Source organism: Struthio camelus, chromosome 1 (assembly GCF_040807025.1).
Source record: "Struthio camelus isolate bStrCam1 chromosome 1, bStrCam1.hap1, whole genome shotgun sequence".
Classification (NCBI taxonomy): domain Eukaryota; kingdom Metazoa; phylum Chordata; class Aves; order Struthioniformes; family Struthionidae; genus Struthio; species Struthio camelus.
The window spans coordinates 126609747-126636575 of NC_090942.1; the positions used below are offsets into that span (position 1 = coordinate 126609747).

The following is a 26829-nucleotide window of genomic DNA, read 5'->3' on the forward strand; positions in this document are numbered from 1 at the left end:
GCAGCTGAGTAGTATGCAACTGCCCTTTGGGATTTATGACCATTTCCTTTTTCCTGCAAGTGGTTGATTTTATACATATATATCTTCACAGTAGAATATAACAGGCAGTTTTAACTTCCTGTAGGTTTTGTCACTTACATCTGTGGCATCAACTACATACAGAAAACAGAGAACATGCTTTTATGAGAGACTTTAAATGGTCACCTAGTTACTAAACCTTCCTAGTGTATTATCTTAGTAAGCTGAAACCGCGTACCTGAGTGGAGTTAGATAGTTGGTTTTTCCACGGCTCCTCTGCGCTGCTGGTCAGGTTTGTGCGGTTATGAGGTAGAGAGAGTGCGTTTCGCTGCAGGTAAGGCACGTTTCCATTACTTCCACTTTCTGTTATGTGATTATTGCCTATCAAAATAGTGTCTGTACTACCCAGCGTTCTTGCTGTGCTGCAGGGAACGGGGCCTGCTGCAAAGGGTCCATTAGCCATAGGCTGCCCGGGGCAGGCGGGACGGATTCCACGCTGAGCGACATTAGGCACTCTGGTTAGAGCAACCTGCGGCTGCTGACCAGAGACAGAGTTTGTAGGCAGTGATGAGTCAGCTGTTGGCCCATTAGGAATTCCAGTAGATCGTACCTGTGCAACTCCTGTTTGTCTCATCTAATGGAAGACGAACAAAGCACAAGAACATTAGTTATGGAATTTAACAAGTACAGATTACAGAAGGCTTGTAGTTTTAATCCACTGCTCCATTTCAATTTTATACAGATTTTAGGATCTTTCCCGCTGCTTTTGAGAGATAAGATGACTGCCATGCTCACAAATGGCACTGAGTGAGCTTTAAGGTAAAGCTATCGGCACACTTTTCTTCTAGGCTCTTCAGTCTGAGTGTTAGCGTTTTACCGCTAAAGTTGGACACTAAGAGAGAGAGAAGCAAACAATGAGAGCAGGAGGGAAATGCTGTAATGTGGCTTACTACAAGTAAGTATTTTTTTTTAAGTAAGACTCTTAGATGTGTCCACTCATTTTAGTTTTTAAGTTACACTTTCAAATTTTTACGTTATCTGGTAGTCCCACAATAAACAGTGCTAAAAACATTTAAGTTTCAACCAGCAAAGCACGATTAAATGTTATACAACATTTCAAAAAAGATGACCGAATGTAACGTAGGTAAAGGGCATCAGAAGTCTGTACCGTAGACACTTTACAGAATTCAAGAAACAAGATACCATCACTGACATAAATTTGGTAGAATAGAAAAATATTTTTATTCTCACCTGCTGGTGTTGCTGCATTAAGACAAACTGACTCTCCAGCTGTTCCAGCATAAGTTTCTGTGCCGGATTTAGATTATTTCGGTTTGCACGCAGCTGTTCCAAGTGCTGAAAAAAATAGCAGTACAGTTCAGAATCATTAAAGTTGTATGTGGTGAAAAAACTTTCTTGCATATATTACAAAAAGCTATCAGCAAAGACGAGACTTGTAAAGCTGAAAACATGATCAAGATTTCTGCTGCAGGCCCAAACATCTTTCCATATATATTATGCTGTAACCAGAGCTTATTATTACTTACTGAAACTGAAGAGACTTTCAAAATGATTTTAGCATACAAGTAATATTATAACTAGACTAAAATCAAGTGAACTTGCAGTGTCCAAGAAAAAATATGTTAAAGTATGAATGTATATAATTCCTATTATCATTAAGTAAGTATTGATACTTTCGATATTCTGTTATACTTGCATTTGCATTTTTAAGCGCAAAGTAAATTAAACCTATTGTCGCACAGGAAAACTCAACAAAATACAAAAAAAAAAAAAAAACCCAGAAAACTATATAACTTAATTATGGTGAACAATTCCTTAAGATAGGAGATTAACCTCATTTACAACTGGTAATTTAAGCATTTATTACCAAAATTCTGATCTTTCTATTCAAAATTCTGATCTACTCTATATATACTCAGCGCACACAATTATTCTACCAGTCAGGCTATTTCTAAGTGGTCTGACATAAACACTGAAACTGTGGAACAACAAAAGCACTATCCAAGAGGGAAGGGCGTGCACGGAGAGCAAGTCCAAAGCTGTGCTATGCAAAATGTGATATAGAAATATTGTTTGCATTGACTATTCTTAAATACTAAATTATTGTACATCGTTTTAATTTATTTCTCAAAAGTAAAAAGAAAATTAAAAAAGAAAACATGTTTACTCTAGTTTTTTCAAGTCTGCCTATGTTATTTTTGTATATCCTTCTCATTTCCTTTGCTTTGGTTACAGCGTATTAATAAGGCATAAACAGAATTATGACTATTAAATAAGGTGTAATTCATCCTGCTCTGATCAAACGTATTTGCAAAACTATCAATTAAAAACATCCAAGTTTATCTGAAAAACAGTTAAAGATACTTGATGCTAAAAAAAAGGGGGGAAGGGGGAGGAGGAACAGTATTAATTCCTGGATTAATATTAGCTTTCATTCTGACATTCTCTCTTCAAGATGGACTACAATGAATAAAATTAATCCAGATATATAAACGATTGTGAGATGAACGCAGGAACTACATGGGAGTGCACGTACTGTGCACACATACGCAAGCGAGAAAAAGTGGTCTTCAGGTGCTGTTTTGCTCTTTTTTTTAAGAGATGCTTAAATAGGGTAACAGGAATCAAAAGACCGACGAGCACACATGACAGTAAAGGCAGGCTCTTGCTCTCTCCTCTAGTGCTGTGGGTGCAGAGGCTTTGGGGCAGCACTGTTCTTGCTGCCCACCACTTCTGTGCAACCAGTAGGCATCCCTCCTCTACTTGCATGCTTGTAGCCCTGGAGGCTGCTGTGTGGCCACAAACCTTTCCCCATCTGCTTTCCTTAGCTGGGTTGTTTAGCCTGCCGTTATGTGCCATGTCCAGCCTTTGAGTTGCAACATTTGAAAGGCTGAATTAGAAAAGGTAAAGGTTTTATTCACTCTCCTCCGAGATTACGTGTATCACATCTTTCTGGTTTTCCTACTCATGTGCGATGGAACCTTGTCAAGCTATTGCTAACAAATCCAGTATCCCATACTTAGACAGCAAAGCCTACTTAGGTCACCAGCTTAAGGAGGAGGAAGCTGAATCTGGAAAAAGGCAGAATGATAAAGATGCCTGAAAGAGGAAAAAAAGCAGTAAGGTATAAAGTAAGCAGAGAGAAATAATGAGATGCAAAAAGAGGGAAAAATATAAGACAGTGCTTAGCGAGAACCAGGGGTGGGGGGTGGGCTGAGAGGAAAGGAAGGGAAAAAAATATGCAACACAGTAAAGCTAACACTGTTCAGCTGAAGAAGAGCTGGACTGGGGTTTAAGGGGAATACTGCTCTGTCAACCACTGTGCTGTCAATCTCTGCGCTATATTCCGTTTTATTTTTCCTTGTATCCAAATTAGTATCTGTGATACACGGCTCAGGGTGTCCACTTAGGCCGGATTTTCAAAATATGCAATTCCTGCAACCGCTAATGAACTGAGGGGGCAACAGCACATGATGACAATAAGACCTGAAACAAGGCTTTAAAAATAAAATCTAGCATTTCATATAAAGATGTTACATAATCTTAATTACAGAGAAGTAGTACCAGATTTCATTTAAGTAATTTTGTTTTGTAGAATGTGCAAGTTTGTTTATGCAATTTGATAAAAGAAGCTACCTTACAGGAAAAAGAGGATATTACAATAGTTCTACACCTCTTTCAAAATCCTTGATATTATAACAGCATGCAGCAAAATTCACTTGGCACACAAGAGCGTAACATTTTGCATATATTTTTCTTTAAATTTTCATAAGAAAAAAGAATTACTATATAGTCTTACTTTATAAATTACAGAATTCACACAATGCAAGTGTTCAGTTTCTACTATAGACCACTAGTTGAATTGGAATTCAGTTCCTTCTTTATTTTATTAGATAAAGAATCTTACATAGTCCATAGAGAAGCTATAAACACTAACACGAGCTGTATTACACTCTGCACTATTTGGGAAGTATTCCAGATACATTTTATTAAAACAAACAAACAGAAAAAAAAACACCAAAGCTTCTAAAGATCTTTAACACACCTACCTGTAATTTCTGTGGTGTCAAGCACCAAGAATGAATTTGTTGCTGTACAGGAGGATGTGACACTGTATGGCCACTGCTCCAAACATCTGAAGTATTCTGAGAGAAAATATTACATTAAAATGCTTGAATATTAAAGGACCAACAACAGCTTTTCCTAATATCTAGACTTTAACTTATTCGTGAAACAACTAATCACAGTTCAAAAACAATATATAGGAAGAATAAACTAAAACATGCCAAACCTCAATCTACCACTCCCATACAGCATCACAGTACTTAGAGGAAAAAGTAAACGATATCTAATACCATAATAACAACGAATCAAATCAAATTACGTAATTAACTTAAAGGTACACTACTGTTAAGACCGAATATTTTATCTACTATAACATTATTACATGATGATGAAACATTTGAATTCTAAATATAAGCAAAGGCAATAGACACGATGACATGGTCGTTTCCCTAACTTTCATCACACTATGATTGCACTTATTCAGACGTTGGTATAGTATAGTGCCACCAATCTGCATTGCCCTTATGAACTTCCTATCTGAACTATAACCTCCTAATTAAACATATTACTGAAAAATGTTTCCTAAAATTCCTAAAAACATTCCCCACCTTGATGCCAAAGGATTAAAATTTACAGCACAAATTCTGTGCATGCTGTATCATTTTAATGCATACTTCTATAAAATTTTGGCTGGGGGCTCTTTAGTTCATCAGAATATATACCTTCGTTGGACTAGATGTTCTTTTCCTCTTGGCAGGACTGGTCAGGTCATCTACTTGGCTAGAAGGAATCATGTGTAGTGGCAAGGATTGCTGTGAAATTGGTGTTTGAGTGAGGCCTAGTACAGGTTCAGTATTTGGATGATGAGGTTTACAAGCCTAAGAATCACAGAAGGAAGACAAAAATATGGTTCTATATATTCTTAATTCTTTTCTTTAAACTACATATTTTAACAGCCCACATATTTTTAAAGGGCTGCATAGATATACTGAGGCTGATCTCAATAACTGAAAAATCAGTTTCCATATGGTCATCAATGGAGGAATGTGTACCTTTCATGGGATTATTAAACCACTGTAGCATTTCTATTTAAGATGAAATCCTTCAAAATCATGAAAATCCACAAAGGTTCTAAATTGGTACCCCCATACTTCTCCCATATTATAGGGAGCTTTTTCTTCATCTAGTATCCCTTTGCAAACAAATCAAAGGCTTTCTATTAATAAAAGCCAGTCCTGCGCTCAATAAAATAAGCTTGACCACTACAGATTTTAAAGAACCCTTAAAGCTGGGCACCTGCAGAACATAACCCAACTTCTCACCTGCTGTGCTGTGTTCATGGCACCCTGCCTGGAGGTAAGCTCTGCGGGGATTGGTAGGCTCCATGCCTCCTCAATACTAGGAAGTAATTTAGTTTTATTCTGTAGACTACCTTGTGGAAGGTTACACAACTGAGCCTAGGAAAAATTATGTAAAAAGCAAATTTAACACAAGCCTACTTTAGTAAGAGCAAGTCCATGAAATCTTCCTAAATGCTGTAGCTAATTACGTCTTAAAGAGAGGATAGATTTAAAATTTGGGGTTTTAGAAAGGTGCTAAGTATAAAGAGGGTAACCAGAATATAAACCTTTGTGAGAATCAGAACAAAGATGAGCTCTGCATTCAGAGGTCTCATAATTCTTTTTTTCTGAAATTGCAAACGAGAGTGAAAGATAGTGTGCGTGTGTTCTCTCTATATATGCTATGAGAACTTAAAAATGTAGACAATACAAAGAAAAAAGCAAAGTGATGTAAAACAGTATGTATTGATTAAATGTGCAAAATAGCATTGCTTATAAGGAATTATTAAGTTCCATTTAAAAATGAAGAAATAAAATATTACAAGCTATGATATGCTTACAATACACATGAAAACAAGTTATAGACACCACAAACAATTTTAAGTTAAATGTGTGTGTTACTTTTCCCCTCCCCTCTGCTGTGTATTTTGAACAGTATTTCCCTTTTCTTAAAACATTAGTTTTACCTGTAAATACTTTATCCGTGCTGCAAGTGCAGAGGTATTACTACAATTTTTGCTCCTAGTTGCGTTTAAGTAGCATTTAATGGCATCCTGAGGCTGGTTGCAGGACTCATAGAGTGTGCCTAGGTCCATCCAGGCTGCAGCATGACCATGGTCCAATTGTACAGCACAGATATAGGCCTGTAAAGCATCCATAGGCTGATTTTGCTGTTGATACAGCACACTGAATAGAAAGATTAGTGAAGTTGAGAATTAATAACAAAGTCAAAATACAAAGAAATCAAATATACACATCCACCCCAAAACCCTTAATACACTTTCCCATTATATAAAGCAGAATAATAAATATAAACAATATGTTTTAATATCTTAAACATGCAAAGCTCATATACATAGCATATTTGGTATTTAAAAACATTGAGAAAGCAAAAAAAGTTATTTTAACTTCAAATCAGACATGTCTGACAGACTATAAAGCTGAAAATAACAACAAAAAAAACTTTAAGGTCCACTTGAGAGCATAAAAAAATTAAAAAGCTGATATTCATTTACATCTATTAGCACTGAATTATAACACTATATTACCCTGTATCATTCTTACCCTATAGAACACCATGTATCTGCACTTGCTTCTGATTTATCAATAGATTGCCTATAAGAGATAAAGGCATCCTGAACTTTCCCAATACTTGAATAGCACCTGGGAGAAGAAAAAAAGAACTTTGGTAATATTTATAGAAAGGGATCACTGAGCATGGCTTACCAAGAGTGGACTGATAAACTTTAAGTCATGCAAATACATACTCATCTACATAAATCCAAAACATCTACTGTTTCTGAATGCCAAGCACAAGCTGACTCAACAGAATTCCTAATCAAAACGTATTACTAATTAGTTATTTGAAAAGTACACCAAAGCTGTTTAAATCCTAATTTATTGCATTGGCAAGGAAAACAGAAGTCATATCACATTTTCAAGATTTACATTTGTTGCACTTGTGAGAGCTCATCGGTCAATAGGAATAATATTTACTTACAGATAGCATTAGAAAAAAAACAATTAAGCTATCTATTTCATTAGACAAATTGTTACGAAATTTTATGTTCTACAAGAAGTGTTTCATAATTATCATAGAGAAAATAATTCCACCATGATGCTCCTTGATTGCTTGGAAAGTCTTTTATGTGCATTTCTCACATCTCAAAAAAACGTTAAAGGAATGAACAACAAACTAGTTAGATCTACTACATATTCAGAATATGAAAATTTGCAAAAATTTTGCTGTCCTTGATTTTTTCACAATTTCTTACTTGAACATTATGCACATATTAGACTTTCAAAGGTATTTCAACATTTTAAGTAGAAATGTCAGAACTCAAAGAGAGCTGCAAGAAGGAAAGGGGAAGAGAAGAATATCAACCTTTTTAAGGAAAATCTTCAAACAAATAGAATACTTATATATGTCTATATATTTATTAGTTTTATTTACAGCAGCTCTTCTCTTTATATTGTTTGCAATAAGTTTCCCCACTGGAAAAAACAGACAACTTTCAAAGCACATAAGTAACAACAGAATATTTATTCTAGTTAAAAAAAAAAAAAAAAAGAAGAAGAAGAAAAAAAGAACATAAGCAGAACCATACAGAATAAGAACCATACAGAATAAGATCCATCAGATATGCTAGACTCTCATATATTATTAAGGCACACTAGGAAAGGAATACAATAAAATTTAGTGGTGCTTTGCCTAGAAACATCTACTACTAAGTCCGAATGAAATCTTTCAAAAGATAATTTTAATTGCAATCTAACCTGCATTTCAATAGATATGTTTAAATCTGTCTGCTTATCATATACATGAATACTCCAATTAGTATAACACTACCACTGAACACCCAACAAAACTTAAAACAGGGTTGGGTTTTTTTAGTTCATTTTTGCAAGGCAGCCAGGAAACTAACTTGAAAATTATTTGCAACCCAGTTTGGAGGAGAACAACTAGAAGAGGAAGGAATTACCCAAGGAAACACATGAGGAGTGAAGAAGAGGAAGAGTGAGCACAACCCTGTAACTCTGTTCCTTCTTTCCTTTCCCTCTTCTCCCTCCAGTGCGTGGACTGGGGTGGCCCACACAAAGATTTTTGCTCTGTTTCTCTCTGTATTAGATATTTCTGCTGGATTTTCCATTCCCCATTTCCTCCATCCCTGCTCCCTGTTCGTAGCGCCCTAGGTTTCACTGTAACTGCATTAGCAGCCTGGCACCATAGGAGCAGGAACACAGCCTCTGCGCGTGCACATACTCTACGGAGCGCCAGCTCTGCTCTGCAGCATTCTTACTCAACTAGCTCTAGGCATGTGGAACGGGACTACTGAGGTAGAAACAGGATTTCAGCCCAGTGAATGGTAAGACGTTCGCTGACTCATTTTCCCTTTTTCTCTCCACTCGTACTCTCCCTTAGCCTGCAGATTGCTGATGGAAGAGTCCTGTCTTAAAAGCAACAGCTGCAGAAACATAATCAGGATGACAAAAAGAAAATATGCTCCAATTGTATATGACCAGAACCTCCAAGAAAATCAGCTGGAAGATACAGAGGATAGTATATTAATTTTATTTTTGCATAATTCATATCTAACATAGTTTCCACTTAACAGAACTGACCTTGTTCACCTGTGAACTCACATTGCCCTCATAAAAAACCTTCAAGCTTACGGAAGAAAAGTTGCATGGCTGTTCTGCAGAAATCTGAGTTTTTCAAGAGTTATTGCTAATTTGCATAAAATACCCTAAACTGTTTTCTTAAAAAGAACAACAACAACAACAACAACAACTCAAATCAAAGTCATCAAATAAATACTATTTATATCTGGGAATAAAAAGTTCATTTGCAAGTAAAAAATAGTGTCTGCTAGCACACAATTAATATAGTACTCAAGTACAGACTAGAACAGATCCATCTGAGCTATCTTGGCCTAATGTTTAGCTGTAATATATTCTGCTTATAGATGATAGATACCTGAGAAAATGCTTAGAGTTAGTACAAAATTTGATTAAGGCTAAAAGGTAGATTTTGAGAAAGTAAAAGATTAAGAATAATGAAAAAAAGTATGAAGAAAAGTAAAGCATTTTTACAGACCATTTATCAAAAAGAAAGAATAAAAGGGGATGCTATGAGGAAGACATAACGGAGACATAACAGAGAGTATGAAGAAGACCTAGAAGAACAGATAGGGTAGATTCAGTTTACTGTAAACGTGTAGACTAAAGCAGGACTACTTGGACAACATAATTCATTTAATACATATTCATACCCAAAGTGTTAGCAACTTGTCTCTTTTACATTTTCCAGAGGATTAGACTTCAGTAGCGACATTTTATCTTTCCCTTCCTTCATTCTCCAGAAGTATTCAAAAGAAGAAAAAGTTAACATAAAAGATACTCATTCTTGTTAATTTTAAATGGACTAAGACTTGCAAAAAAAAAAAAAAGCGCTTTCAGATCTGTCACAGCTTCCCAAAAAGAAACTTAGAATACATATAAACAAAGAACAAAAGAACCCACACACCCCAAATGCAAACATAGTTACAGTGTCTATAAAGTCAGTTCTCACCTTCCAAGGAAATACCAGGATTGGCCAGAATTTGGATCTGCTTCTAGAGATTTCTGGAGATACTGTATAGCATAGCTTTCCTTGGTTGCCTTGTCTCCAAGCTGATCCACGGTGTGATGCATCCAGCCTGCAAAAAGAATCAAAGTGGCACAAGCAAAATTCTCAAAGACCATTTAACACTTTGGCAGAGCATGATACTGATAGCATCAGTCCTCTTTGAAAAAAGTAACATCAAACAACAATACCACCACTTACATTCAACAACATGAACAGAACCTGCACAATTTTTTTTTTTTTTTTTTAAGTCCTATCATAAAATAACAAGATGTAAGGACACTAAGTCAAGATTACTTTCAGGGGCTTTTTAATCTGTTTTTTGTTTAAATCATTTTTCACAAGGTTAGTAGCATAATTATGAACTGCTCAATCTTTTAGTATAAAAGTCAATCTGAAAATGTTAATTCTTTCCTTCTCTGAACACAGGCTCCTACTCTGTCACTGTGAAAAAAATATCACCGCTCTTCTTGTAACGCACATCAATTATCTAGGTATTCCGTTCATTTTACCCCTTTTCTTCTAAATCCTCCTAAGCACGCCACATCTATATTTGGCCAATTCCCCAACAGACTATTGGTAACAAATTTTTTATCTTCACTTAAAATTCTTTCTTCTGTCGCCATTTTACCTGCATTGCTACAACATCCTCTCCTTTCACCTTGACAAACGCAATCACCTCTGATCCACATTCAAAATTCTGCTGAAAAGATCATCTTATCTCCTTATCTTGCCATGCATCCTATTCTTTCAAATGTCTTCTCTTTCTTCATTGTATTAGGCAAACTATTTATCCCCACCTTCAAGGCCTCCCACAGTCCATGCTCCCGTATCATCTTTTTTGTGCTGTTAGGATGCCAAAAAGCTCTCTCTGCTCCAGCAACAATGCAAGACGAGGTTACCATTTCAATAAAGCACCTTTGTCATCTTCTCAAGTTGCTCCCCACCTGCTTTTATGCTTAAATGGAATTTCTTTCAATCATTCATAAAATCATCTCACTGTCATTCCTGACATACGTACAAGGTAAGGCAGCTGGCTTGCACTGAAATCACTACATACTACACTGATCAATAATGTCTTGCTGGTTCCTTAATCTCCATGCACTTGTCTTGACAATCCACTGCCTTTCGTCCAACATTTGTAAACTGTAGGATATGACAGCAGACAGTCCCTATGTTATTCTAATGCACTGTCCATAAAAGGTGCCCTGTGGAACACTGATATAAATTCCACAGTATATCCACAACTTGTATAAAGTTCAAGTTACCTTTAGAGTTGTACACACTTATCTGCAACTAAATGTCCATTCGAAGCCTCCATCAACTAAACGTCAAAACCTTAAGCTTACCCATTTATGATACAGTTTAACTGTATCATAACTGATATCAGTTTAACTACATGAACATCTGAACATCAAATCATCAAAGCTTGCCTGCCTCATTTGAAATACTAGACAAAGAAAAATAAGGTTGACAAGTGTACTGATCAGTATTTGCAGCCTGATTTCACCCATAGGCATTTAGAATAAAATATTTAAAGCATAGGCTATCTGTTCAATATATCTTATATTTAATTCCAGTCTTACAGTTTACTAATAGTCAAAGTGGCACTTTCGCAAATAGAAGACAAACTTCGAAACTTAAAAAAAAAAAAAGGCAATTAGGAGAAAATCGTGAGTAACGCTTGCTTGAAGTGTTTAAAAAATACCACTCGGAAATCGTGGTCAGGAACAGAATTTTGAGTATTTCAAGGACTGCAAGAAATGTCAGGTTAGGAGCTAAGTAGTTACTGTGCTGACAGAAAGTGTACTTTCTCTTGTTTGAAGTTGGATTAATCCAAAGTCTACCCATCAGAAAACAAAACAAAAAGCCCCATATTTTTCTCAGAGGCGTATAACATTCAAACTTGCTTTGGTGGACTTCATGAACAAGCTATGATTTTGACTGAAATACCAAGTCATTGAAGTTCCTAAATATATAGAAGATAGTCACACCTTCAGAGAGAGAGAAAAAAAAACCACACGCTCATGTGAAGGTGGCTATCAGAATGCACCTGTGTAATTGTGCAGTGAGGATAAATGCGTCAGGTAGATTGATATCAAGCAAAGTCGGAATGCGAGAAAGGCAGTATTTCAGGGATTATAAACAAAGGTAAAAGACATTAAGCAACTTCCTGAAACTTCAGAAATGTTGTGCTCTGATGCCTATTTTCTGCCCAATTAGAAGCTTGCCAGACTGAAAGATAACATGCTGTATCTTCAGGGGATCTTTATTGCAGTTCACTGATAAGCCCCAAGAATTTACTTCCAGGAGATAGAAGTGAGAACTAGTTATCCCAACCTAGTTTCACTGCTGAAACAGGGGTGGCTTCCTGACTTTATCTCCCTATGCAGAGAGGTGAAAAACACAGAAGGCAAGGGAGGGGAGAGGGTGAGGTAGAATAAACAAACTAAAGATTTCTACTTGAATAGCTTAAGTGAAGGAAACTGAGTCTTTTTTCTGCTCCTCAGTAAAATGAGGAAAGTACTGAAAGCAACCAATGGGGGAAGATTTTTTTTTTTTTTTAATGTTAGGTCCATCTGAATACGCTTAGCAACCTTCCAAACTGGAGACTGCAATGAGAATTGGTCAAAATTTCTCACAGAAAAGGGAGCTGAGAAACACCATCCTAAGCATACTTTGAGTGAGTTTTTCCTGAATCTATTTATAATAGTCAATTGGAAGATGACTCCAAACAAGGAAGAAAAATATTAATGCCCCCAAAGCACATTCTGGAACCACAGCTAGCCAAAGAATATCCTGTGCAACAACAGTGAAAGGCACGAATTCTAAACTTGCAAGAGCAGACTTCTTAATGACAAATATAAAATATGGGTGAAAATATTATTAGACGTAACAGTCAGTGGCTCAAATGAAAGCAAGGTCAAATCATACTTTGTTTTCATATTTTTGGATTTTGCGAGAGGGTTTTTTGCTATTCTGTAAGGGTAGAACCCCGTTAAGCTGTGAAGCTTCTCATTTTCTCCAGGATCTACCCCAAATTCTCAACTAGCACATGAACTGCTCTTCCACTCTTGGGACATTTTCACTATTATTAATAAATAAGAATGGAGATTTTGTCTATACTTCCCAAATGTTCCAGGCTCTTTTCCAGGGCTTTACAATCTAATTTGTAACAAATCACTGTTTCCTCAGCAAGGTGATGTGCTACCCTCACTCAGGTAGCAGTTGCTTTAAGGCAAACTTGTAAGCCACTCATGCTGAGTTTGCTGCCATTGCTCTTTCCCAGATGAACGTCGTCACCATCACAGCCTCTGAAGAGACGAGCCTCCTCCCCACTGTGGCATCTTATGATGTCTCCCCCAATTACAAAGACACCAGCCTAGCAAGCCCCTAGCTGAAAATCACTGAGCAAATGTTTTGGGAAACTCTAAGCAGATGTTTATGTTGTTCTTATGCTTTTCCCTGTGCAACTGTTAACCATGACTGGAGAAAAAATGCTGAGACAGAATGATCTTCAGTCTCATCTGGTATGGCTGCCTTTATTTAACGTAATTTTATGTAAAACAGTGAAAAGAATTACTGTCTCTGAAGAGCATGAAACGGAGATAAGAAGAAGTAGTAAGCCGCTCTTATGCAACTACATTTTCCCGTTGTAACTACTGGAACTAGTCAACATGCATTAGCTAAAACACATGCATATGCTTCTCAGAATCACAAGGCTCTCCTTCACAGAGATCTCACTGCTTTGGAAGCCAGCAGCAAGAGCAAAGATTTTGATAACTCTCTCTTAAAAGACATTGGAACTTGCCTAAATTTGAACTCTTGCTCAATAAACATTAAGTAGCTGAGGAAAACCAACAAAGGGAATTCTAATGCTAAATTAAATTTCCTATTTGAGTAGAAGAAAATTCAACACAGAAATACAAATATATTTTTATTTTCCTTTGTCAATAGCATTCTGACAGATAGCAGGTATTTTCCATTATTTCTTCTAAGCATCAATGTACCACGCAGGCTGCTCTTCCGGAGGAGGTGTTTTATTACCAGCTGCTAGAGTCTGTATCTGTGATAAACACCATACTCTGATAAATATGACAGTTATTAACAGTTAAGAGCAAAGGGAGTATTATTCTTTGAATGTCCTGGTTAAGGCCATTCTGTCTCTTTCTCCACAAAGGGGCTATCCATACCATCACAACCAGGCAACCTGTGCTAATTTTACTAGGGAAAGTTAATCCTGTTTTTAGATAGCAAACAATTCTCATAATCGTTGCTCTTACTGCTAGCAGACAATTGTGGAGTGATCTGATGAGTACAATCATGCCTTTGTCTCTCATGTGGCAACATATATCAAATGGAGTTGAAAAGCACTACTCAGATATTTGGGGAAGTCTATCTTCCATGGATCATGTGTATACACTTTCTGGAGGAAATCTGACAATTTATATTGGCTGGGATAATGACAATTAAAAACAAAATAAAACAAAACAAAACAGAGGGGAGACTGAAATGGAAGGAGTATTGTCATGGGACAGCAAAAAGATCGGTGCCTAGATTCCAATAGTTTCATTTGTCGTTTCGCAAAGAGGGGGAAAAAAAAAAAAAGGCTAAACAAATTAGTCCACTCAAATACATACACAGCCTGCATTATAAAAAAAGAAAGCGCTGTAGCCACAACGTAGCATCAGTTACTAATAAGAATTCAATGACCATAATGTGAAGGGAAAGAAAGATGAAAAAGCAGGCCAAATTAATATTTAAGATATTGAGTTAGATGAATAACACGGAGAAAGTGAATGAAGAAATTCACACTGGACTGATCAATTTTAAGAAAATATTCTGGATATACTTTTATAAAGCATACAGGACAAAAGCAGTTTATTCTACCTACTGATTAGAAATTTTGGATTAAGGATGATTCATCAACTTCCTATACATATGGAAAATGACAATCTTTTAAAAATACTTTCTCTTTTTTGTGTGTGGTTCATTTTATAAAATTCTACCATAAACTTTTTAATTACAGGAGTATACTTTCATTTACTACTACAGTTAGGAGAAAGTAAAAAGTAAATTTTTCATCTGTGATGTTGTTCTATTCTACAATAGAAAGGTGTATTTTGGATTACTGTATTTAGCCCAGCTATTCAGGGGATGTTGATACACAGGAGAGAGAATAGCTTTCTAACTGCCACCCTTTCTCTGAAAGGAAGATGAGAAAAAAAAGAAAAAAAAAAAATCATCACACCTCAATGACCATCCCCCTTGCAGTGTGCAGATTCTGCATCGTGTTTGAGAGCTTTTTGAATCTGTAAGTTTAATCTGTAAGTTGTCTTGCTCTCGTTTACTTAACTATTTACTGTTTTGCACTTTATTTTGAGTGAAAACCTCATGTTTGATATTTAGCGACTATGACTCACACTGGAAATGGAGCCTTAAAAAAAAAAAACCTGCTGAATGTAAAAAGAGGGAAAAAGAAAAAAGAGGGAAAAAGAAACACACAGGAAAATAAAAGTTGATTTTACATACCTAACTGCTGTAAGACAGTTGCTTTTACTTGTGCAGGAAGGTTTTCGATCTGCAAAAGTTGTTCATAAGCTTCCTTTGCAGAGTGATACTTTCTCTGCAAAAGGAAAAAAGTAAATAGATTAGTCATAAAGCTTACAACGGATCATCAATAGCAATGATTTCACAGCACTGACAGCACACAAACACACTGACAAAGAAATTTTCTAGAATTTCTTTTTTGCATACAGTGCATATGAAAGCTTTAATGAGTTATACACATATATATATATATACACACTAGTAGAATAACTTTCATGAAATATAGTATTTAGTACAAATTGAATGCTTAAAATAGAGGGAAATTTGCAAATTACTAAATTTGGTCAGCTCCTCGTACATGCATTATGTCTCTTGCACTAAAATGAATATGTTGTTTCTAAGGGGAATGCTAGAACATGAGTCTGCGTCTGAAAAAAAACCTATACATAACTTCCAAACAGAAATAAAGGTCATTAATAACTGGTGGCCTCTCCCTCCCCCCACTACTTTTTTTTTTCTTTTTTTGAAAAGATGTCTCCGGTATACTTGAACTGCCTTTTCAGTAACTGAAGCACTAAGTAATTCTGTCCTGGAAAAGATACCACCATATGGAGAACAATATTGAAAATATACCCATGGATTATGCCCACAGAACGAAGGAATGCTATCTTATTATTTGCTGTATTATTTTAAATGTGTCTAAAGCATGGAAATGTTCAGTTCATCATTCACTATATATCCATAAATACACCTTTTCTGGGTTAGGATCACGGTCTGTATTGACTTCTGGAATAGTATGAGATGTTTTGTATATATTAAGGGGTTCTTGTTTTTTTTTTTTTTTGTAATAGGATCAACTTTTGTTTATCTTCATATTACCCTAACAGAAATTGTTTAACAGTAAATGTACTTTAAATGCCTTCTTCTGTTCCTTCTCTTCCACAAAAATCCTCCTTCTGACCTCATTCTGACAAACAGCTGGAGCGTACTAAAAGAAATGGGGCCACCTATAAGCAAATGATCATGACTTAGTGACATTTGTTTTGTGCAAAGAGTACCTAGAACTGACTACTGGTGTTTTAAGAGGGACAACTGGGAAGAAAAATGTAAACCATATAAATATTAGAAGTTAAAAAAACATTTATTAGGATTTTTACATCCTACATTCTCAAAAGACAACTGTGTTTGTTATTTTAAAACCTCATTCTAGTCAGGAAAAAAAATTAAAGTAGCAATTACATACTTTCAAATGGAACAAGGGGAAGTTGGTAGAAAAGGTTTTTAATTGGTGTTCATGAAATGCAGACAACTGGTAAGAAAACAAATAGTATACATGAATAAAATATCCATGGCTAGCAAAATAAAAACAATCAGGATTTTTTTTTTTTTAATTTAGCACTGGGAACAAAATTCGTAGTTAATGACTATGAAGGATAAGCCACTGAACAGAAGTTCACTGTATAGTATGACAGCAGGGACAGCAATCTGGATGTAAAATAGGAAAGTACTAGTGCCTAACATCCCCACCTTGAGAAGGATGTTTACATACTGGGAAGGGTTTGGAAAGACCTGCTAGAATAAGGCATGTTTTCTAGACCTAGAAACCGTTTTTACTTCTGTTGTTTGTTATATTATTTACCCTTTGGAGATCTGTCTGGCATATATGCCTTAAAATAACACAGAAAATCTGTCTAATCTTTACATTTGTTTTTGTTTAAATTCTTTAATTTCAAAGATCAAAATGTATTTCCCTTGATGCTTGGCTGCATCACAAATGGTCCTAGAAACAGGGAGGGGGGGGGGGAACCTCCAAACATCATCATTCTTTTAAAACGGTAGAAGCTAGTATCCTAAACGGTTAAAGGGACACACGCTGCCATAGATGAAACAACAGAAACTAGTATTACACACCAGGAAAAACCACCACTAACTCTTATCAGCACTGGACTATTCTGTTGTTCAGAGGCTGGCAGCCCAACATTTAACCTCCAGTACTGTCAAGGTAGATAAATGAGGAATGAATTAACTCTTTGCTTCAAGATCAGAGGGGAGATATATGAAGGGGAACAGAAAACGGTAGCACTGTGTCCTTCAGAAGAAACCAAGCCTCCCTCTGAAACCGTCTCTTCTTTGTGCCATAGCTAATAATTTAGAATCAAGTCAAGATCCTTTGTGGCCCAGCTAATTTTTCAAAGTTTCTCAAATTCCAGAAAAGGAGATATCCCTTGACTAGAACTGCAAGATAAACTAGGTCTAACTGGAAAATACACTAAACTCTTTTGGCTCCGACTTGTGTCAAAATAAAGTTACCATTGCCTACAAATGCCAATTATAAAGTTTAGCTTAAACACACGTAACATTGGTCACTCAATTATATAAAGCACCTGCCATGGTGACCTGTTATTTTCAACTTTCTGTTTTCCTCTAGTAGATCAAAAGAGCTAATGTGTCAGTGATGCTTTGTTATATGAACTTGTCAGGTGTGCTTCAATTCTCAAGATAAAATCTGGATAGCATCCAAGTAAAAAGTCTTTTTAACGTGTTACAGAACCACAACAGTCCATGAAGTTTCTTCATGGTGGGTTGGGATAGGGAATTCCTGTATTGTAATTGTTGTGCAGCTTTCTGAAATGAAAAATTCTACTGAGCCAAGAGCATTCAAAGGAAAATATTTTGTTCATCAAATCTGTGACGTCTGTTTATATACATCTACACCCACTCAAAGTCATTTTAAACCGTGCCATCAAAAGACAGCACTTACTTTATCAAGCTATTTTTCAACCGACTGAAAACGTAGAATTTATGTCTGTCATCTTTTTTATTTACAACAGTTTTTGTTTTCATGTCACATCTCTTCCTGAGTCATATTATACCTATAAACATGATGAAGAGTGTACAATCTACATCATATGACCAATCAGTCAAATTGCAAATACTCAGTAAGCTTTTTCAGTAGCTACTTGGTTTCAATTTATTTATAACCTGGAATCTCAGTAAGTGTTTCGTAACTTCCCAAAAGAACCACCTAATAAAAGGATGTGATATAGAATTAACAACACAGCTTTATGTGCTATCATCCTCTTAGAGCTCAAATGCTTCTACCAGCTAAATTTAATTAAATTTGAAAATTATGTGCAAATACACATAAACAACACCTTGACAACCTTTTTTTTTTTTTTTTTTTTAAGAGTCTAACGTATGTATAAGAAACCACATGAATAAAAAAAATCAATCTCATGAAAGAATTTTAATGCAAGTTATGTTTAGTTTTTTTGCTCTAAACTTGGGTGGGTAATATGCACAGGGATAAGTAAATAGACAAGTTTATTAAAACAGCTAGACCATTTTTTGCATGACAGTCCACATGCATGATATTTTGAACTGAACCACAATAAATTAAGTTCCTTAGTGATTCAACATTTAAGCCTAACTTCCATTCACAAAAACATCTACAATTAGCTAAATTCCACAGACTGATTACATCACATAGTTCGAAACATGACCACTCTTTATAAAAAGGAGCTTAAAGCTTACCTGGATTTCATATAAGTGGGCAATGTGAAACTGAACTGTAAGAGTGGGAAATAAAAATTATTAATCATAATAAACAGATATCAACAGTTACAACACCATTTTTCAAGTGAGGAAAAAACAGTGTTTCAAATTGACCAATGCAAAACCAAGATAAATTACATTTTGCTAATATAAAAAAAATATTGGTTTATATGGCTATTTTATGTTTAACACAACAGCACTGACAGAAAATAAATATGTATCCTAGGTAAGTGTTAAGACTGCAAAGAGATACTGCAAAAAAGCAATCTATGGATTTTGTTCATACTCTGAAATGCAGAGCCCACTAACCTTTTTGGAATCTTAGTAATATAATCTCTTTCAGCAAAGACGCACAACGATAGAACATAGGTAGTATTTTCTGTACATAATCAAATTAGGAAAAGAAAAAAAACTTTTTTTTTCCATTTTCATTCAACTGTCAAGGGACCAACTCCCTGAGTTACACAAAAGAAAACTACTCATCCGGCACTGCAAGTACCAAATTAAAGTTAGATCTTTTTTCATTTTTTCTTTTTTTTTTTTTTTTTTAAAGGCATTGTCTTTTCTCAGTTAAACTGAACAGAAAGCGTTAATGATAGATGATATTCTGACCATTGCTTAGAAGAGCTTAAATACCGCATACTAACTACATTGAAAGCCAAAGCAGTACCAGTAAACTCTGCTGACTCTTGAAGGCAAGAAAATTATTTTTGGAGGGGAAAGAGAGTACGGATTACTTCACTCACAAAGCATGAGTCTGGGACAAGCCAGAAAGAAGGGCTACACGTGTGAGAAGGCATGTGTGCACGTGCAGGCAGGAGGAAGAAGGAAATTGAAAGTTAAAGAGTAAAAGCTCGGAAGTGTTTGAGAACTGCCAGCTTAGAAGATCAGCCACTAAAGCTAGTTGAGATGAATGTCATCTTTACTCTCATTTCAAGAAGGAAGGAAAAAAACAAAAATCTTTCGAGATAGACTTTTAAGTGAAGTCCTTGAGGACGACAAAGAGGCAAACAACAGTCTCTGAGCTAGCCTATTTTTATCTCAGTTATAAACCAACTCAAATACCGATTTCTTTCTCTCCAAGCTATAGCATAGCCTAGCACGGAGGTTTATACTTCAGAGTTCCATGTCTTCTCTTTGGGTCACAAGGGAGGGCAAAAGATCTTTTTGTGAAATGCTTTCTCTTTCACTGTAAAGAAGGTACCTTACTGCACCTCAGAAAGCAGATCTTTCGCACCACCTATAATTTTAATAAACTTTTTGTATTCCTTGCTAAAGGGCACACTACAAACCCATTACATTCACCACGTCAAACTTCCTTCTGCACAGATGAAAGAAAAACCTCTGCTTTTGTTTAAGGGAGTTCATTATCTAATAATCCTCCCCTCCCCCCCGCCAACGGCAAAACTCCTTCCGTGATAAGCTATAAAAAAAAGTGACACCATGCAGGGGAAAGAAATAAAGGTGTCACACAACATAATGTCTAAATAATACAAAGGCATGCTCCAACCTTTCACTAGGAAGAGAGTCACTCTAATGCAGTTACTCACGCGCAGCCTACTTCAGAAACGCAAAGGGTAGGATTAAGGTAATCCCAAACTTTTTTGTGACAGCACTTAACGCCCTGGGTCAGAAGTGCTGCGTCAATGGCTGTGGGGCAAAGCTCCTAAATGGGGGCATAATTCTACATAGAGCTGGGGGTGGGGGTAGTGTGGGGGAAGAGCGAGGAAAGCCTTACAAAAATTCAGAGATGACATAAAAACTGATAAAACTAGTGAGAAATAATATGAAATAAAGAATCATATGCCTGTTAAAAAACAATAAAAGCATATTGGTTAGTAAAAATTCTGCAAGTAACTACAAAATTACCTGCAGCTGCTCCTGATAAGTGACATAACTTTGGGGAGGACCTCATGGCACAGCTGGCTCCCTGATACTGATATAGCCAGCAGTTTTAGCCATATAAAGAAAATCCCTCACTTTATTTATCCTTATTGATACAATACTGACAATTCCACCCACCCCCAAATTAGAGAAAGAGAAAAATGCTTTTAAGTACTTTATCTAGCACTTCTCAAGATAGTCTCATGAGGTAACTTAAGCTCATGCCAAGTGCAGCATGAAAGTACCATAAAAAGTGGGAAAATAACTTCCCTCAACACTGTCTCGTTTTCAATTCTTTTTATTTAAGAAAACGGAGACCTTAAACTCCTGAACATGCAGGAACATAGATTGAGTCTTGCGTACAATTGCACTGAGGCCTAACCACAACTCAATATCCAGAGGACGTTCTGCAACAGCCTTCAGCATATACAGCATATGGTAGATCACACCACACTATATATTTAAACACGTTAATCTGACTAGTATATAGAGAGTACTTACTAAAACAAATAATCAAACTACAAGCTATATTTTTTATTTCGGTCGCATATAAGAATGATGCTGAATGTTACAATTTTAATTTTAGGAGGCATTAAAATAATCACTGAAGAGAGACAGATTATCAAGATTCCAACGTTTTTAAATGATTACTCTTAAATGTATGCCACGGCACAAACACTGCATTTATAAACAAACAAACAAACAGTAAATCTTTGCCAGAATTCTAGTCTTCAAATCAATGAATACAGTAACTCTCAATTAGCTTTTACTTATTCCATTTACTGAAACAATCCACAATCCCACTGGACTAGCTGTCTCAGTTCACAATAGCAGGTTTTGTAGCCTTCCTCTCTTAGTACATTTTGACTCTCCAGAACTGATTCACTAAAAATTGTATATTTCTGGGTAAAATCTGCAACACAATACACAAAAGAAAACACTTGTAAGCTACTTACTTTCAGCGTTAGACAAAGTGCAGGGATTGCAGTCGATCAAAGCTAACTGAAAATGCTGGAAAAAAGAATGATTATTCTTTTCAGACAGAAAGGAGTACCAGCAATGTAGCAAATTAGTAATAAGTCCATTTTGTATTTGAAACTAAATATCATATTTTATCATATATCTTAAACAAAAACAATTTCAATTTCTGCAGTTTTCCATTTCAACAGTTCACATCAGAGCAAAATAAAAATTTTATTGTAGACGTGTAGCCATACTTCTAGCAATCGAAATTCAGAACAGGTATCTTCACAGTACGAGTAGGATAGACTGTGCCTAGAAGAATGATTGCATCAAATGGATGGTCAAAACTGGAAGATCAAATTTTCCTCAGAACACATAACTGAGAATGTAGTGTCATACCACATTATAGCCTCATGGACATACACATCCAAGCTATCAATCTGTCAATCTAGAAAAACAGACTACTACTACTGCAAATGGAGTGATTCCCCCCCCCCCTTTTTAAAAAAAAATCTCTTGTCAAAAAGTACTGAAAACAAATACCTTTACCCTCAAAGTCAAGTGGATAATAATCTTACATCCTCTCCTCAGTTTTTAAGGTAATTTCAGGTAAGCATTAGGGCTTGTTTATTTTTAATCACTTTTCCTCAAAAAGATACAACGAATCTCTTCAAAAATATACTTGCATTCTTGAACACAATTCTGAGCTAAGCATTTCACCCTTCTAGAAAGAAGGTCACACAGGCAGAGCAATAACGCTTGTCTGCGAGAAAATCTGGATGCGACCAATCATTGACAAGTGTCATGCTAATTTAATGATCATCATTTCAGTTTGAAAAGCAATGACATGTTTCCAGAAGAATGGAACAGGCGTACAAACTCAAGCGTCTGCCCTTTTCCATGAACTTCACAGGAACAGGACTCCCACACACAGCACAGAACTTGGATTAACCTATTAATTCAGTAGCGTACAAGGCCTAGGAATACTGGAACCTGAGCGACAGCAAGTGAAATATTATAGTTAATACATACAGGTATCGACAAAATACCGTCTCCAATGGCTTCCAATCCACAAAAAGTTACTGATGCTTTAATGTATTTTAACTTGTTAGCACCAAAATGGCAATTTACCTCCCACTGTTCAGGATGCCAATCTAGGTGGCACCAGGAGTCATTATTAATATGGGGCGGGAGGAGATTCCTTCATGATCGATGCACGCAACTCCCTTTCAGTACAGTCATACGCAAAGCTACTAGATACTACATAACTCTTCTCAAGGTCCTAACAGTACGTTATGTGTAACATCTCTCTATATAACAAACATCTCAAACCCTTACAAGAAGGGTTTAATAGATCACTGATTTTCTAAATAAACACGTTACAGAAGAATTATTACAAAATTAATGTATTGTTCATAGCAAAGCATAAAGAGCGCTGCCTCTCTCATTAGCTGTTTGAGACATACAGTAATATAGCCTACCTCCTCATTGAATTCTAACAACATTATTTTAATATATAATAGGTTATAACAATTGAAGCAATCTCAAGTTTAATGACAACCCAAATTTACAAACTGTAATGACTATTTTAGCAATGTAATTCCCAAAAGGGAGCACAGAAAACAATGAACTGACATATATATTACTCGCAAAATAACTTTTTAAACTTTAGAACAAACATTACATAATAGCTCATAAATATTAAATATTAGCTTATTTCTCTGCCTTGTCTGTTCCCTTTTCTAGTGGTCAGCAGTGTTAAGAGAACCTAAAATCGCCCCTCACTTACATTGCAATGCAGGTTGTGCTTCTCAGAGACAGCCTTTAGCCTGTTACCATAGCGATTCTCTAAGCAGGCAACTTAAAAATAAATACTAAATAAAAATAAAATGATCTACTTCACATAGCATTTTTCCTGATGGGGGGAGGGGGGAATGAAAGAGGGGGAAAAAAATGCAGACTTTATATTCTGGCCTATACATTGAGTTTACTGTTCTAAATGATTCAAAATCCGTTTTGCGTTGGACCTGTCACCTTGCACTGTCATTAACAATTAATATGGAAAGATAAAGCAGAAAGGAAAAGATTTGCTCTCACCTAGCAATGATATTATACAAAATAAGCATATCTAAAGAGAAACACTTGTTAATTGCTCTGTAGTAGCTTTTCAGAAGGGTTATTACAGTGAAACTCACTGAGAGAAAGTAGGCAACTACATGCACAAATCCAATCATTTTAATATTTAAATATGCCAGTGATATCAGTGCTATACAGTAAAAAGCATAGATATTCTCATCAATGCCTCCTAAAATAATTTACATTCTTACTGCTACAGCAATACTTGACTTTCAAATCTCAGAATCCACATTATGACCTTTTTTTTTTTTTAACATGTAGTAAATTTCTGATTGTACTGCTTACTAAGCTACAAATAGCACAGCAATGGATAATCTGGAGCATAAACTACAGAAAAATAACCCATTTGCACTGAACAATTATTGCAAAACAATATGCAGAAAACCCAGAACCTTTCAAACACACATACAAATGAACAGACAGACATCTCTAGCTAGCTAAATAATACAGAGCTCCCTGTTACGGATTCAAAAACAGACCAAAAAAAGCATGCATTCTAACACACAAAATTCATCAGCCAAAAGTAGATCCACTAGTTAGAATTACCAGCACCAAAAATAATAATAATAATAAAAAAAAAAAGAATAGCAATAACTTCCAACTTCCATTTCTGCAACAGAAGCAGCTAGCAAACATCTGCACCTCTCACAAATATTGCGGTACTGAAGCTGGTTGCTGCTGTGTGAAATACGTTATTATGCAGGAGAGGCCGCTGCAGTCCAGAGACGACATATAATACCTCAAGGCAGACAGCAGTCTATAGAAATTCAAATCCTGAGTAAGAGGATTTACCTAGAAGGCAGCGTTCTGAATGTTAAAAAGTAAGAGTCTCTCTTCAAGAGCTGAAGTCATAACGTACCTTGATTTGCAGCAATCTATAATAGCACAATTATCTAAAGCCTATTTTGTCTCCTCTAGAGTCCTTGACTTGCCTCTGATGGTGGAAACAATGTCGGAGGCATCCTTCCCAAGCATCTGAAGTACAGTGGGTTGCACATAAACAGAACTGATGAGAGCATGAAGTTGAGCAGTAAAATAAAAGCAATCTGACGCTGATTGAAGTAACTTAAACAGCCTGTTTTCACTACCAGACTGAAACACCAATTCTCCTGCTGCATTAGTCCTTTTAATTTAAATAGCCTTTAAAATGTAAGAGGCAGGTAGGCGTATTTTTGTTGTTTCTTTAATTTAATGAATAAATGACCAACACCAAAAGTAATGTTTTCATCTTAGCACAAGACTTTCAATTACTGTTTTCCTTACATCAAAGTCTGAGACTTCAAAACAGTCATCCTAAACCTTCCTTCTCTCTAGGGTGACGTTAGCAAGTTTAATAACTCTCGGCGCTGCGTTTCTTCTGCAGAGGAGGCGAGCCATCATCCGAAACCTGACAACTCTCTCTCAGACTTACCCTGAGGGAAAGCTCCATCATGACTCAGGAAAAATCTGTCGTCAGGAGAGGGCTTTTGCTGCCTGGGTGACCTAGGTGCGATGCCCGCGCTCCTCAGAGCAGCCTTTGTTCGGGTAAGTAGGCCAGGGCGAGCCTTGCATAAACGGCACGGCAGCGCGCCCAGCCGCCGCTCGCCAGGCACGTTTTGGGGGCCGGGGGCGAGGGGCTGCGGAGGACATGCAGCACGTGCTGCTACATCAGCTTGCTATCTCCAGGGTCTTCCCAATTTAGAATTGATTCATCTTTTAAGATGAAGGTTTGCGTATCATAAACGCTCAGCTACTTTTGTCCAACTTTCCAAAAAATAAAATAAAAAAAAATCCAAACACTGAAGAAATCTGTTACAAGGGCAGGGCAAAAGGGAAGTGCTTGAAGACAGAAGCAAGGAGGGTCACGCATGCACAAACTGGGTAAGAGCAATCTGCTCAGAAGAAATTTCTGTTTTGACTAGCCAGAGCTGAAAAAAATCTTTCCAAACAGAGAGATTACTACAGCTGTATCTTCACTGGCCAAAAGGAGGCTGCATTCACGTTTACCAAACGTCTTAAACAGCGCCCTAGAGTGTTTTTCACAAAGGTATCCAAAAACGCTCTCTGGCTCCAGGTTGCGTCATCATTTTTGAAATAGCAGAATTCAGCTGTTCTTACATTACAAGACCAAGGGACGGCCAGCAGCAACAAAACGCCCCAGGGCACAGCGATGGCTGGCGGCTGGCCCCAGCGCTGCGTCACACCTCACAGCGCCGCCACAGCTGCGGCGCCCGCACGGAGGGCGCGCTGCCTTCAGCTCACGCTGCCCAAAAGCGCCACGCAGCCCTCGCCAGGCATCTGCGGGCACCTACGTGGTGCAAGCAGCGAGCTCCCGTTGAGCAGCACGGGGTGAGCGGTAACGTTTCGGTTAGGCTTAAAGCTAAGGAAGCCGAGAAATGGAAGCGACTACACAAGATACCTCTAAGAGAGGCACCCGTACCTATTAGCTTTCACGCTTCACTTGGGAGTCAACGATTTCTCTCAAGGTGGTTTGTTCTTTTCTTTCGAATGATCCAAAACACCATGCAGAATGTTAACCCAATTTTAGCCTTTCTCCCCCTCTGTAATTATGACACTACTGAAATACACCTACGGTCTTCTTTCGTAGGAAAATGGCAAAAAGACTAAAAGAAAAAACAAGCAAAACTAAGTAAGAGAGAACAAAACAAAACACTTGGTAGGCCAGATCTGATATCTCCTGTAAAAACAAGTTGTACTAGTAACTGTAGTGCAATTTAATTGCACAGTATTGAATTGTGTTTTTTTTTTTTTTTAACTTCCTATATGTTTTGATCCATCATACACACATACAAACAAGCAAAGGCTCAGCGATCAATTTAATTCTCAGCTGCTTTCCATCCTCTTACATTTTTTTAAAAATAATCTTTTGAAGAATTTCATCATCCTTTTCCCAAAATGCTCCTTAGATGAAGTGTTAGAAATCTCAAGACAGTCACGTTACAACAGCTAAAG

General features: G+C 36.6%; 1 protein-coding gene across 20 annotated transcripts in view; it reads right to left on the reverse strand.

Annotated features, from left to right (window-relative positions):
* KDM6A (lysine demethylase 6A) overlaps window positions 1-26829 on the reverse strand; it is a 160054-nt gene that overhangs the window by 42311 nt on the left and 90914 nt on the right. For 6 of the 20 annotated variants that reach the window (XR_011135756.1, XR_011135757.1, XM_068915861.1 and 3 more), the window contains exons 7-18: window positions 21735-21789; window positions 18874-18908; window positions 16583-16648; window positions 15322-15415; window positions 9736-9862; window positions 6729-6827; window positions 6131-6350; window positions 5427-5561; window positions 4827-4982; window positions 4089-4184; window positions 1270-1374; window positions 257-652 (exon numbers count right to left, since the gene is read on the reverse strand). Coding sequence is in view for 17 of the 20 variants with exons in the window: in XM_068915861.1 (XP_068771962.1) it covers window positions 257-652; window positions 1270-1374; window positions 4089-4184; window positions 4827-4982; window positions 5427-5561; window positions 6131-6350; window positions 6729-6827; window positions 9736-9862; window positions 15322-15415; window positions 16583-16648; window positions 18874-18908; window positions 21735-21789 (1584 nt within the window). In the remaining 3 variants the exon portion in view is untranslated. The remainder of the gene's footprint in view (window positions 1-256; window positions 653-1269; window positions 1375-4088; window positions 4185-4826; window positions 4983-5426; window positions 5562-6130; window positions 6351-6728; window positions 6828-9735; window positions 9863-15321; window positions 15416-16582; window positions 16649-18873; window positions 18909-21734; window positions 21790-26829) is intronic. The other 14 variants (XR_011135758.1, XM_068915889.1, XM_068915868.1 and 11 more) reach the window with 5 other exon arrangements.